The sequence below is a fragment of the Hyperoodon ampullatus genome, assembly GCF_949752795.1.
Source record: "Hyperoodon ampullatus genome assembly, chromosome: 11".
NCBI classification, from domain to species: Eukaryota; Metazoa; Chordata; class Mammalia; order Artiodactyla; family Ziphiidae; genus Hyperoodon; species Hyperoodon ampullatus.
The window spans coordinates 53,561,477-53,576,207 of NC_136924.1; the positions used below are offsets into that span (position 1 = coordinate 53,561,477).

General features: G+C 42.9%; 1 protein-coding gene across 1 annotated transcript; it reads left to right on the forward strand.

The window, feature by feature from the left end:
• Positions 1–4,847: 4,847 nt before the first annotated feature.
• On the forward strand, positions 4,848–13,598 carry PCED1B (PC-esterase domain containing 1B; the record flags this gene model as incomplete). The annotated part of the gene is made up of 2 exons (XM_079715293.1): positions 4,848–4,949; positions 12,223–13,598. Exon 2 carries the CDS (start codon positions 12,279–12,281, stop codon positions 13,596–13,598), a length of 1,320 nt encoding a protein of 439 aa, XP_079571419.1. The 5' UTR covers positions 4,848–4,949; positions 12,223–12,278.
• Between the last annotated feature and the right edge of the window lie 1,133 nt (positions 13,599–14,731).

The window sequence follows — 14,731 nt, forward strand, 5'->3', positions numbered from 1 at the left end:
TCACTTCTGCTTCCTGGCCCCTCGCTGTCTCTCCTTCCTTCCCCCGCTCTAATAGCTTTCCCAGCTGCGAACAAACCCCACAAGTAAGGGTGACAAGAGCCCAGGGTCTGAATTGTTAGAACGAAACCAGGCAAGAGTCATTACACCCAAATTACTGAGAAATGTGAAATGAAAACTAGCTCAGAGCCAAATTCCAGGAAGATGCTGTATTTTGATTTACTTACCACTTTGTGTTTTCGTATTTGCCCAGTTCTTAAGCTTCGGTCATTAGTCTTCCACTTTGTAATGCAAGAAAGTAAATGCTGACTCGTGTCATTTGCCCTAGATGCCACCAGAAATGGCCTCTTCTCCCCAGATGCTGGCTCACAAACGGAGCAACACCCAGAGGTGAACTTATCTGCCTTGCAGCCCAGGCTCTGGGCTGTCCAACCTGACACGTCAACCTCCAGCTGAGAAAGGAGTCTGTCTAGGAAAAGAACTAGAATCAACTGAGAGGCACATTTTTTAATCACCAGTTACTTTAATGAGTAAGTACTTTCCAGTTTTTCCATTTTATTTTAAGCATTAATTTCGCATTTCTGACCAGCCTTTCTCGGGATCCTCATTTCTTGGGCACTTTGTATAGGAAGAAATCACCATCCTAGCCCACTCCACCCTACCCCCACTTAACTGAAGAGCCCTAAAGAGACAACTATTATTATTGTAATATTATTTTGTAGTAAGGATTTGTGACTGATAAGCTACTAAACCTCTAAAAGCGTACAGTGCAAGGGAACAGCCAGCTGTGAACTGGATAAAGGAGGTGACACGTCTATTGTCTGTATAATCTTGTATGTTGTGGTTGACCACAACGGCTTGGCATCAGTTATGACTCCCAGCTCCACCTTTTATAAAATGGATGACCTTGGGCAGATGACTCAATCTTTTAATTTTCGAACGTGTAAAATGGAGAGAATAAAGTACCAATTTCATACGGGTCTTAAGAGGAATAACTACTGAACATACTGTCGGAGTGGGTACTAAATAACGTGACTAAATAACAAGTTAACTTAGTAAATAATAAGCTAAAGACTAGATTTCATTGGAAGGCTCCCTTAACTGCTAAATCCCATCCCCCAAATATGCTGAGCTGACTCAGAATAACAACAATTAACATCGTGGAGTTTTCAGAGCATTTCCTTTCATTTCCACAATTCACCTTGAGGTAGGCAGTGCTGTTAGCTTAGTTTTGTTACTGAGGGATAAGGGAGAAGCTGAGAGCTCTCCTGAGCATGTGGTAGGAAGAAACTCTTCGGTCCAAACTCAGGTCTCAAGGGAGGAAAGCAGGACTTGGGAAAGGCCTGGTGTCAGAAGTGAGCCGGTGCCTTCAGTTCTCCAGACTAGATTCTCATTTCCTCAGCCCCCTCTCCTCCTGCACCTCATCCCTCCTCCAGTTCCCAGCCTTGGGCTTGAAACTGGGGAAATCTTTGACATATATACACTAATACGTATAAAATAGATAACTAATAAGAACTTGCTGTATAGTACAGGGAACTCCACTTTGCTATACAGTAGAAACTAACACAACGTTGTAAAACAACTATACCTACCCCAATAAAAAACAAAATTAAAAAAAAAATGCTTTCTGAAAGTAAGAACGAAACCTTTTCATGACCCAGAAAAACATAAAAATAAAAATAAAGAAACTGGGGAAATCTACACGGAAAGCAGTGAGAACCCAGGGCTTCCAGATCCCTCTACCAAAGAGAGGCGGTAGGCAGCAGGGCAGACAGAGACTGGCTCTGAGAATCCTATTTTTCCATTCAAGAGCTTTGTTCCCCATTTGAAACACTACTGCACCTAGTATCTCAATACTGTGTAATATTGTTAATAATAATACCCACAGCAATAATAAAATAATATTCATTTTAAAAGCTCTTCTTGGCAATCTCCCTAGAGGAATATAGGGGCCATTTCTTCCATTTCAAGGTTGAACACACAGAGATGAAGTGAGCACTGGCGGTGGCAGAAACCCTCAGCCTGCTGGCTCAGCCTAGGGTTCGCATCGCTGGTTAAATGGGCTTTTGTGGCCATTCCTGAAGACAGAATTTTCAGGATCCAACCTGTTAATCAGTTGAAAGCAGTTTAGTCATTATTAGCACCACCAACCCACACTCTTTTCAGTCATGGAAACTTTTACTCAGCCATCGAACCTAGAGTAGTTAGAATCTAGAGTAGGCAAGGTAAGAATAGAAAATTTTGAAACATTATTGTAGCTTTAGTGCAGCAGTGACTTTCCCACTGACCCACTCAGAAGAAGAGCTAACTATCAGTGACGGAAACAACTAGGTTGATTTCATAACTGCCTTGTTTTCACATGGAAAAATTGAAAGCTGTGCACACAGCATTGCTTTGTTTTGTTTTTCGACAGAGTATAAAAAGGAAAATTATATGCAAAATTTTTTCCTAGGTAAGATTATTTTTTCCTCTTGATTTCAATAAATCTGTATAGCTGAGGTTAAAAGCCTGGGCTCTGGAGCCATATGTCCTCCTAAAGAAGCAAAACAAAATCTTAAGCTTATCTAATCAATCAGTAGATTCACTGTCCATAAGGGACCAGTGCTGCCTCTTCTTACTAGCTGTACAACTTTGGATGATTGACATAACTTCTCCAAGCCTCACTTTACTCACCCATAAAATGGAGATAATAATAGTTTCTACTTCACTAGGTCATGAGAATAGAATAGGCCTTGCACAGGGTAAACGCTCAATGGATAATAACCATTGGTCCATGAGGGGTACAAGGATGGGTGAGACCCATTTCTGCCACCCAGGACTGGGATGTACTGGGGTAGAAATACACATGGACAGGTAGTTATAGAATAAAACAGAACCAAGTGCTAAATAGAGGCATCTGTCAGAGGAAGGGGAGATTTTTCTGTCTGGGAAACTAGGAAAGGCTCTCAGACAGAATTGTACTCTAAACTGGGTCTTAAAGAAGGAACAGAATTTCAGTAGGACAAAGGGTTAGGGAACGCTCAATGCTGAGTCACGGAGCAAACATGAAGAAGTAAGAAAAAGCCCTCTGGGTATACGCAAGCTCTATAATTCATCCACAGGCTTTGGAGAGATGCACAGAAGGAATGATCATACCCTAGGTTAAAAAACAAAGTTTAAAAATGCAAAATGTTGTAGTTACGCTAGTGTATCAGTTGACAGTGAAGATATGAAATTGAGAAATATGAGAAAACACGTATAAAATAAAAACTCTCCCATTTTAGAAAGTATTTCAATCAAAATAAGACGCACTTCCTTAAGGATTAAGAGAAATGTATGGGAAGTAGAAAATTTAACCATAAAATCTAAAACAGAGGTGAAATTGATTTCTGTGCTCAGCCTCCTAAAATATATTGCAACATTCTCCTCCCTAAAGTGTATTTTCAAAAATTACATCTTATTTTTTTATTGCCAAGAAATAGTTGAACTGATCTATATCCAGGCTGTCACTGAAGGATTTTGATGTTTTACGAACAGTGGAAATGGCCACAGTCATGAAAAATAAAATGACTTGACCCAAGCGTTTTAGAAGCAGAGTTTGTTTCCACCTAGTTATCCCCAGCCAGTGTTGCAAGCATAAATTATATAGCAGTTCTCTGAAAATGCACATCAAAATATGCCATCATTCCCACGGATGATCGATATTTACCTTTAGGAAGATTGTTCAAAGGTCACAAGAGAATTATGTTAGGAATTCAGCCACAGTTTGATGGGAGGATAATGGCATCTAGAGAATTTAGAAGTGATAAGAGGCCCACGCAGACTAAGTCACTCCTTGCCCCCTGCTTGGAACTCACCTGAACTCACCTTATTCCACTCACCAGAATATGTCAGGCACTCAGGAGACAAGTTTGGGCTAGCTAAATTTACTGAGCACTTAAAAATATGATAGACCTCATGTTAAGGACTTTACATGTGTTCATTTAACCCTCACTTCTTAAGAAATCTATAGTAGTATTCCTGTTTTATAGGTAAAAATTCTGAAGTGTTACTCTACCCAGGGTCTCAGAGGCTAGTAAGTGGTGGAGCAGGATATAAACCCAGGGGGCTGACTCGAGGGCCCATCCCCTCAGCCTCTGTGCTCTATGGCCTCAATTCGGAGTCATCTGCATACAAATAGTAATTGATATGGGGACTGTATCATTTGTTTCCTTCCCGAATGGGACATTTAGGGGGAGCGTCGCTATTAACGATTATGCTGGGAAAGCAGAGGTAAACCAGAAAAGTTGGGGCAAATAGGAGTGTATGTTCACCTTACGGATGGACACCAAGAGCGTGGATGAATCCACCGAAGGAAAGAATGTTGAAGAAAAGAAGGAAGGAGCCAATGAGTGGGCCTTGAGAAAGACTGACGTTTGGGATGGCCGGAGAAAGAGAAACTCACACAGGATACCGGGAGAGGTGAGACAGGAGACCAGGGTGTCAGACTCTCCGGCAGAGTTATGGAAGGGAATCACCATCGTGCCCCAGCCCCAGGGAGCTAGGAATGCTACATATGTGATAACAACCGAGAAGTAGTCGCTGAAAGGAGCAACAAGGAAATCGCTGGGGATTTACTGACAAACGTTTCTTTGCTTTGGTGCAGTTGGAAGCCAGAATCAAGTAAAAGGAGGAGTGAGTGGGAGGTGAGGACCCAGACACAGCCAGTTCAAACAACTTTGCAAAAAGTGGCCTTGAAGGGGAAGCAAAAGATACGACTGTCTTGGAGGTGGAGTCAAAGACGTTTCCTTTCTTTTTTAAAGCAAGAAACTAGAATGTGTTTAAGGTTTAAAGAAAGGAGCCAGCCCCAGGAGATTGAAGGAAACGTAGAAAGCATAATTCTCCCCTCTCCGGGGGACCTCCTGGAGCAAAGTGCCTGAGGATGTAGGAGGACCAGCCACCTGAGCTGAGGGATCACCTTTACACCTGAGGAGGTACAGCTCTGCCCCTTTGGGAGGGAGGAACGGGGAGCTGTGGGTTTGAAGTTTGAGGGAGGCAACCAGAGCGAGCTGCCTTCTGCTGGCTCAGCATTCTCCCCACAGGGAGGGGTTGCTGTGCGGGCGGGTTTAAAGGTGCCTAATGCACTTAGGCACTGGCCTAGGCCTCTGATGGACGCTGACCTTGATCTCTTTTCATCTTCACTATTATTGACTGACATGGGGGATATTACCCCTGTTTGACACCAGAAAAAAAACCGTGGCTCAGGGCAGTGGGCAGGCAGCCCAAGAGCACACGGCTGTTCAAGGCCAGAGTCCACATCTGACTATGTCGTCTCCTGGAAGTGAAAGCCAGGTCACTGCCTTCCAGTATCTTTCATTCCTGTTAGAGGAGTAACAGGTAGGGAGTTAGCAAATGTAGTTTTTGTTGTTGTTGTTGTGTTTGGCCTCACCACGTGGCTTGTGGGATTTTATAGTTCCTGAGCAGGGACCGAACCCTGCCCTTGGCAGTGAGAGCTTGGAGTCCTAACCACTGGACCGCCAGGGAATTCCCACAAGTGTAGTTTAAATAATGGTTCGAGACCAGAATGTGGAAGTTCATCATAGGCTGTACATGATTGAAATCATATTTTGTTTATATGAATTGCTTTGATTTTTTTACTTTAGGAGGTCCTTTTGTAAAATACAAGGTTTTTGTTTGGTTGGTTGGTTGGTTGGTTGGTTTTTTTTAATGGGGCTCTTTGGATAAAGGCTCCATAGTTTATCTTTGTTTTTATAGAAGTTACCTGCATATCAGGTATTATGAACCTGCACGTCATTCATAAAGGATGTCCCCTGCGTTTCTTTGTATAATCCATAAGAGATTTTTATATTGGACTATTACTATGGGGAAAATATGCTGCCTTAGGATTTTTAAACTTGGTAATTTTCAAATTCTTCAAATGTGTGAAATCTTCTGTTGATACTTTATTACAAAAGAATCACAAATTAAGATTGTGGCCTGGTGAGGATGGTACGGATACAAACGGAATTATGTCCACAGTGATTCCTGCCTCCACAAGGAAAACTTGTGGTTACATTAATCTAAATGTTCGAAGATCATTAATCTAAATTCAATTTTCCATTTATGCCACATGTTTCTGAGATTTTAGCTGTGGTGTATAAGAACTAACTGAATAACCAAGTGAGAAATATAGGCCATATGACATATGTGTTGGGATGGGGTAGAGAAACCATGAGAGTTGTGGGGGGATGTGAGCCAAACTTGCAGAATGACACCTGTCACAGCCCCAGGTATACACGGTGTTTTCTAAATTTTTACTGAATTAATTAATGGGCTGCAGAGCTGAGGCGTATATTAGAGGTGAGGGGTATGGGATTAAAATCGGTCTTTCCAATGGCTAATACTTGGAAATCATCTTTCTATTGCTTTATTTATCACGGTATCTCACAGTACTTTCATGTATCTTTAACAATTTCTCCTAAAACCACTTTTTAAAATAATAGGCCTGCATTATTTTCCCATTTTTGTGTTTACAGAGGAGTAGAATGTTAACTGACTTGCCCCAAATCAAAAGGTCAATCTCTTGAGAATCCCCATCTGCAGAAAAGAGAAGTTTGCTTTCCTAAAGAGAAGTTGGAATCTTTTGCTTTTCTCTTTCCTTTGGAAACTTTACATGATACGCAATTTAATTTTTGACCAGTTTAAATTCCACATAGAAAACTAAACAAATACCGAGAACTCGTAAGCTGTATTGGTGAGTTCACGAAAAATCATTTTCTTATTTGTAACATCTATTCCATTAACATTTAAGGGGATCTTGGATAGTTCAAACATAGATCTGTAGATCTGATCACCAAAAATGCAGTTAGAAGGAAATGAACTATTTATGTTCCTAGTACAGTGTTGCATTAAGATGGTTAGTCATATGCAAGAAACCTCTAAACTAGTTAGAAGTACTTCCTACAACTAATCAAAACAACGTCTTAATTGTTAGTGATTACCTCTGTGATTTAAGACTTCTTTGCAGGGTCTCCGCAGTAACTGGCCTCTATATCTTTGCCACTCTTCCTTTAACTAAAGATAATAGGAAAAGAAAAAAACTAACCTAATTTCTACAACACATTGATTAATAAAAAACAATGCTATGTGTTTGGTTTGTGATAGTTATAAAGCAGTAGTCAGTGATTTACAAGTGACGGTTTATGAAGCTATTAAAAAAGCAATTATCGGGCTTCCCTGGTGGCGCAGTGGTTGAGAGTCCGCCTGCCGATGCAGGGAACACGGGTTCGTGCCCCGGTCCGGGAAGATCCCACATGCCGCGGAGCGGCTGGGCCCGTGAGCCATGGCCGCTGAGCCTGCGCGTCTGAAGCCTGTGCTCCGCAACGGGAGAGGCCACAACAGTGAGAGACCCGCGTACCGCAAAAAAAAAAAAAAAAAAAAAAAAAAAAGCAATTATCGCCAAATGGACATCTAAGCAAGATGCCTAAAAGTAATTTATTATAGTAGTAGCCATTATTAATGTATATTTCTGTCAGAGCTTTAGCCAAAGCCCAAATTTTACTTTGAAAACAGAAAAACATGGAACTACTTGTAATTATGATTTAAGGAATCATCATAAAACTCTTTTAAAAATCGATTTTAATTTGAGGCTGGAATCACAGATTGCATTGGATCATCTGTCTATCTCCTCCCTCCCCTTTGACTCTTCCTACTGGCTTTGATATTTCATTTACATACATCACTTCTAGCTGTTAGCTCCTTTGATATTTGTATATGTCCATTTTCTTACCCCTCCTCTTGAGAGAAGAGACTGCCTTTTTATACTTACTCCTTGCACCTAGCACAATATCTAGTTCTCAGTGAATTCCTTAATGAATGAATGAATGCGTCAATTGATCTATAAAATAGCTACCAAAACTAATAAGTTTTGCAAATTTGAAGCAAAGAAAAACTCTTAAGCCAAAAAGATCACTGATCTGTTTTCAAATCCCTTTTTTATTTCATTTTTATAAATAAAAGCTTTGAAAACAGAACTTACCAACTTTTTTTTTCCAGACCAGAGAAGATTCAGCTCTCCAAATTATTCTTCACTCACACCTCTGAAAAAAATCACTTTGTTTTTATTAGGTTTTGTTTTTAATGCTTGGCATCTTAGTCTTTAAATGATTTTTTCCCCCACAGTGATAGTCCTGAGGATGTCTGATTTGTTAATTCTGTTGTGACAGGAAGTTTATCAAGAATTTCATGCATTTCAGTTTCAGCTTCTAACTGGAATGCTTCTTTCCAGTCATTTACCCCTCCCTTCTTTCCTACAGTCCAATCTGCCTGTTCCATTGCAGAACAATAAGAAATCTTAGGTGGACATTTTTGCCCGGTTTTGGCTCCAAGCCCTTGGAACAGCATCTGGGTGGATTAGGTTCACTGGTCAGGATATAGGGCAGCCAGAATTTCTCAAACACTGTGAGACTCTGAAATCTGTAGAAGTTTGTTTTGGTTATTCTAAAATCCAGGTCTTTTAATTTTTGCATGTCTCTTGCTTGAGATCAAGGTATGGGATGAGATATATCTATATCCTCACTTGACCCCCAACCCCCTAAGTACACATGGACCCCTCTCCCAAGCAGGCAGAGTAAAGGATTACCTGCCTATGCTTAAAGGCACACTGAAACACTCTTCTCCCATCTTGCCCCCAAATATTTCCCTGACATGAGCCAAGCTTTTGGATTCAGACTCACCTGCAGGGGTTCTGCTCTAAGGGATGTCTCCTACAGGGACAGCCTTTGCCTCAGTAGTTTTAAATCTTAGCTCCATCACATCAAGATCCTTCCCTGTAACATGGAAAGAATAAGAACCTTCTCACAAATCGGATAACATTTACAAAGCAGTTGGCATCTGGTAGCTGTTCAATAAATGTTAATTTTGCTTTATTCAAAATTTTTCACTTGCTTCTTCTCATTTTATCTTCACAGAACCCTACTAGACAAATGGCACAAATATTGTAATCCCCTTTTACAGATGATTAACCGGGTGTTCTGAAACTTACTCAATGAATTATTATTGATTATAATAATTATAATTATATATATAATATATATTATATATTGTATATATTGTGTATATAATAATATAATATAATAATATTATTTATATATATTATATATTATATATACTATATAATATAATAGTATAATATATATATTATATATATAATTATAATTATGACTATTAGAAATAGTCATTCATGCTATTTGTCAGGGCATTGTTCTAACCACTTTATATTTAATCTTCAGATCAAATCTCTGAAGTGGGTGCTAAAAGTCCCATTTTACAGATGAGGAAAATTAAGGCAGAGAAAGGCTAAATAAGTTGCCCAGGGATAAAGAACTAGCAAATAGAAGAGCTGAGATTCAAACCCAGATAGTGTGGCTCTAAAAGCAATGCTCTTCACCAGTATATTTAAGAGCCTCCGTTTTCCACAGCTTTTAAGTAATGGATTTGACTCACATTGTGAGTTGAGATCTAGGGACTTCATACTCAGAGAAGGAATGCATTGGGCCGTGTAAACACAGTACCACTGAAGGAGAGAGCGCTGAGTTATCACATCTGCCAGCCTAGGGGAGGGAACTCCAGTGGAAGGGGATGATGTCCTCTACTCTAGGGCAGGGGTCCCCAACCCCCAGGCTGTGGACTGGTACGGGTCCGAGGCCTGTTAGGAACTGGACCACACAGCAGGAGGTGAGTGACGGGCAAGTGAGCGAAGCTTCATCTGCTGCTCCCCCGTTGCTTCCCATTGCTCGCATTACCGCCTAGGCCATCTCCCCACCCCCGCCCCGTCCATGGAAAAATTGTCTTCCATGAAACCAGTCCCTAGTGCCAAAAAAGGTTGGGGACCGCTGCTCTAGGGGACTAGAACAGAATATGACAAGAGTCCAGCCCAGAGAGGGTACATATAGCTGGGGTGGCATGGGAGCCCTGAAAACACTGGGAAAGGTTTTCCCCTTCACTTTGCACTTTGGAGACTTGGGTCTGGGGTAGAGTAATCCTGCTCACAAAGACCCCTGAAAGTCCACCACACCTGCTCATTCTATTTTCATGTCACTTAGCACTTTCAACTTTTTATTACAGTTATCAGTGAATATATCTGATCTGCTCCTGAAGGGCGAGACCAGGTTTTACTCATTTTTATATGCTCCATGTGGAGCATTTAGTCAGTGCTTAGTAAGTGTGAGTTGGATGAATAAATGAATATAAAGAAGTGAACATGCCTGAGCCCCAAGGGGATCTGGAGTTTGCTTAATTATGTTTTATTTTGTTGTAACACAATGAGCAAAATCCTAGTTTTAAGCTTTTTATCTGATAGTAAAAACATTTAAATGAAGATTCATATAAGCCAATATTTTAAACTGTTCTCTTAGTGGAGCACTTTTGTACTCCATCCATCTTCATGTTTTTATTTTTGTACTCATACCCATTTAAAACCACAAATAGTATAGCTTTTAAAAACCAGATGTGTAATTTAATAATAGCTATCCACCACACCTATTAAAATGTTTACTAATGCATGAAAGCCTACGAATATCAAGCCACGGCAGATTTTAACAGCTTCTGTGTAAGTGTGTGAAGTGGATGCCATGTTCCTCCCCATGTGAGATTTGCCAGTAGTATTTTAGTGTGTTTCCACCTTTTATTCATTAGTGGATATGGCTGTAAATGGCAGCTTGAAATAAACTCGATCTGAAGTTCTGAAGACAAGTTTCACAACTTCCGACGTTTTATTCAGTGTACTGGGGAAGAAAAAACTTTTCCTCTTCACTTTTAGGTAAAGTGTCTGGGGCCCTGTGAATAAAACTAACAAAAGATCGATTAACAGGAGAAAAGGCGCACAAGTTTTGTTAATACTTATGTGCATAAAAGTTCACAGAAAAGGAATGAAACTCAAAGAAGTGGTGAGACTTGGGCTTATATACCATTTTTTTTTTTTTTTTTTTTGCGGTACGCGGGCCTCTCACTGTTGTGGCCTCTCCCATTGCGGAGCACAGGCTCCGGATGCGCAGGCTCAGTGGCCATGGCTCACGGGCCCAACTGCTCCGCGGCATGTGGGATCTTCCCGGACCGGGGCACGAATGCGTGTCCCCTGCATCGGCAGGCGGACTCTCAACCACTGCGCCACCAGGATAGCCTGGGCTTATATACCATTTTAACAAAGAACAAAGGGTATGAGTTTCAAGGGATGATAAATTGTGGGGAAGGGATTTCTGGGGGTACTAATGGAAAATAAGGGCTCTTTTAGTAAGGTTTGTTTATGCAGACTCATCTCGGGGTTGACAATTCACTGTCTTCTTCCTTGGCTCTTCTCTCCTTGCTGGGGGAAGGGGCACCTTCCTCAAAAGGAAATGTATGCCCTGCTTTTAGGTTCATAGTGGGAGGGCAGAGAACTCTTTCTGTATCTACTGATTCTCAGTGGCCTTTAGCTAAAATATTTCTTATGCCAAAGCATGTTTGGGGGTGGCATATTCTGATCTCCTTCAAATGAAACACAAAGAATATTACAGCTGAAACACATGTGAATTATTTCCAATTTTATTTATTTCTTACAAGTCCCATTAATAAGAAACAGTTGCTCGCTTGTAAAAGAAATCTGTTTTTATAATGTTTTCTGACCTTGCATATGTGCTCTTCCTTTCTGCGGCCTGTTGCATTTCATTAAATTCCTTTTAAGTTATTAAAATTGATTTAAGACTATATAAAGTATATTTACAAAAAGGGGAGGGGGAGGCAAGTCACCCATAATCCTGCTGTCCTATTAAAAACTGTTTTTTGCCTATTTTCTTTCAGTGTGATATCTATGCATATCTATTTTATACCATTTCAGGGAAATGGGGCACACATATGGTAACTTCCTCAGCTTAACAGTATATATCACACTCTCCATGTTCTTGCTTGATCATAATCCTCAGTATTTAACAGCTGCAAAATTTGCCTAACCATTCTGCAGTTGTCAGACTTCTGGGCTGCCTCCAGGCCGGTGGTGGTTGTACTTCCAGCCCGGGAGGGCAGGGCCCCCCACCACCACCCTGGCCAGGTAGAACCTGGGTTTCCTGGGTGTTCAGAGTTATGTCTCAGGCAGAAACTGTGTCCAGGCCAACCAGGGCTTCTGGCTCCAGGCTCCCTTCTTTCCAGGCTGACGTTCCATCCCCGTCCCCAGGCCCTCCCAAACCGTCCTGCCCGAGGTGGGTCCTTCCCATATGCTCTCTCCTTCTGTCCTAGCCTTCCGCAGACCCACCGAGTGAAAGGAAGGAGCTAGACGGCGCGTCCCGGGCGTCATGGTCCACCTGCTCGCCTCCGAAGTACGGCAGCTACTCCACAACAAGTTCGTGGTCATCCTGGGGGACTCGGTCCAGAGGGCCGTGTACAAGGACCTGGTGCTCCTGCTGCAGAAGGACTGCCTGCTCACACTCAGCCAGCTCAAGGCCAAGGGAGAGTACAGCTTCGAGCAGGACGAGCTGCTGCAGGGGGGCAAGCAGGGCCGCATGCATAATGGCATCCACTACCGCGAGGTGCGCCAGTTCTGCTCTGGCCAGCACCTGGTGCGCTTTTACTTCCTGACGCGCGTGTACTCCGACTACCTGGAAGCCATCCTGGAGGAGCTGCATTCGGGTGAGCACGACCCGGACCTGGTCATCATGAACTCCTGCCTCTGGGACCTCACCAGGTACCGGGAGGACCCCTGGCCGAGCTACCTGCAGAACCTGGAGAGCCTGTTTGGGCGCCTGCGCCAGGTGCTGCCCGAGTCGTGCCTCCTGGTTTGGAACACGGCCATGCCCGTGGGCAACAACATCACTAGCGGCTTCCTCCCGCCCGAGCTCAGACCCGCGGCCTCCATACTGAAAACCAACGTGATTGAGGCCAACTTCTACAGCTCTAACGAGGCCCAAAAGCACGGCTTCGATGTGCTGGACTTGCACTTCCACTTCCGCCGCCACACGGGGAAGTACCTGCAGCCCGACGGAGTGCACTGGAACGAGCGAGCGCACCGGCATCTCTCCCAGCTTCTGCTGGCCCACGTGGCCGACGCCTGGGGGGTGGAGCTGCCCCAGCGCGACCCAGTGGGCAAGTGCATCAAGGATGGCCCCGCGAGGGAAGGACCTGGCAGGAGACTTGAGAGGCAGCTCCCGGCCTGCAGAGATCAACCGGCCTTCCCTCCTCTGCCCCGACCCCTACCTCTGCCTGGGTGCTGCCCCCTGCTCCCCACGCCATCTCCCCGCCCACCCCAGTTCCCACTCCTGCCCCCAAAACCCCGTCCCGTCCCCCTTCAGCAGGTGACACCCCCGTTCCGAGTCTGTCCCCAAGATGCCCATTTTTCTTCAGACCGTCCTTTCCAATCGGATCAGTTCTCCTTGAATCATTTCCATGCAGATATTCCCCCATCTACCCAGACAGAATTTGCCTTCGATGGTGACTTTATGTTTAGTCCCCAGCCGCCTTGGCCCCCCTTCCCCCAACCCTGTTACCAGCAGCGGGACCCTGTGGTCCATAGGGGTTTTCCCCGGTATTGTCCCCGTGGCCCCTACATGCCCTGGAGAGGGCGGCCCAGAACTTCCAAGAGAAGGGCCCCAGCCTATAGAGATCCAAGCCCTCAATAGACTGACTTGGGTGCCTTCCTCCTCATGCACATGGACTGGACAGATCGTCTGACTCTCCCCAGACAGACTGACCTTGTTAACTGAAGCCTTTGGTCCATTGCTGTTATCAATAATGGCAGGGAAGGGCAGTCTGACCTATTCTCGCTGGCTGTGGCCTCTCACTGCACTCTGCGAGGGGGGACCAGGCATCATTCCTGCCTCCCCACTGCCTATTCTCTCTGTCTTTTTGTAAATATAAAATTGAAATTAACAAGTTGTTTCATAAAAGTCGTTGTGAGTTTTGTGAGTCTGTATTTAATGGTGCCTCTCCCTTCCATTGAACACTTAGCTTCATAAGGGCAGGGACAGTATCTGCTGTAGAGTTACGGCCTCTTGACAAACTACTCAAAATGGAATTTCTCTAAAGGGTTTCCATAAAATGGATCTGATTCCTTACAAATAAACAAAAGAACTTTAACTTTTTGTGGTGATATTTTCCAGAGATTCTCAAAGAATCATGGAATTTTAGAACTGAGAAAACTAAAAACATAAAATTTAACTAACATTTACAAACAGGGAATCTGAGGTCAAGAGGTGAGTGACTTGTTCTAGATCACACAGAAAAATCACTCCTCCACTAGTCTTTCACAGTTTATACTAGTATCCAGTTTATATTAACTTTCAAACTTGATTTATACTGCAACAAACCAAGAAGGGAAGTTTACCAAACATGGTCTTTCTATGGAAGTGATGATGAAAAACCCTTATAGCTCCATAACCAGAGGTTTATTGGTTATGTAAACTAGAGTGAATGGCATGCTTATGACTTTATGATTTCTTTAATAGTCTTGAGTTTGGGGCTTGAGAAAATTAAGTTGCACTCAATGACAATATGAATCATCATAGAGTAAAACTATGAGTTGGAAGGGACCACACAGTGCACAAATCCCTTCCTTGCAAATTGGACAGGTGGACACCACCATCTCTTCTCTGTTTCGTAGGAATGTTAACATCATTGAGATTGTTTAAATGTTAGGCCCTTTGTTACACTAGACTAGTGAAATGTTAATGCCTAGATAAAACAGTCAAAATAGGACATGACTAAAATTGTCCAGATAACAGGATTTTTCGTGGAATTGATTTGACTGTTTTAC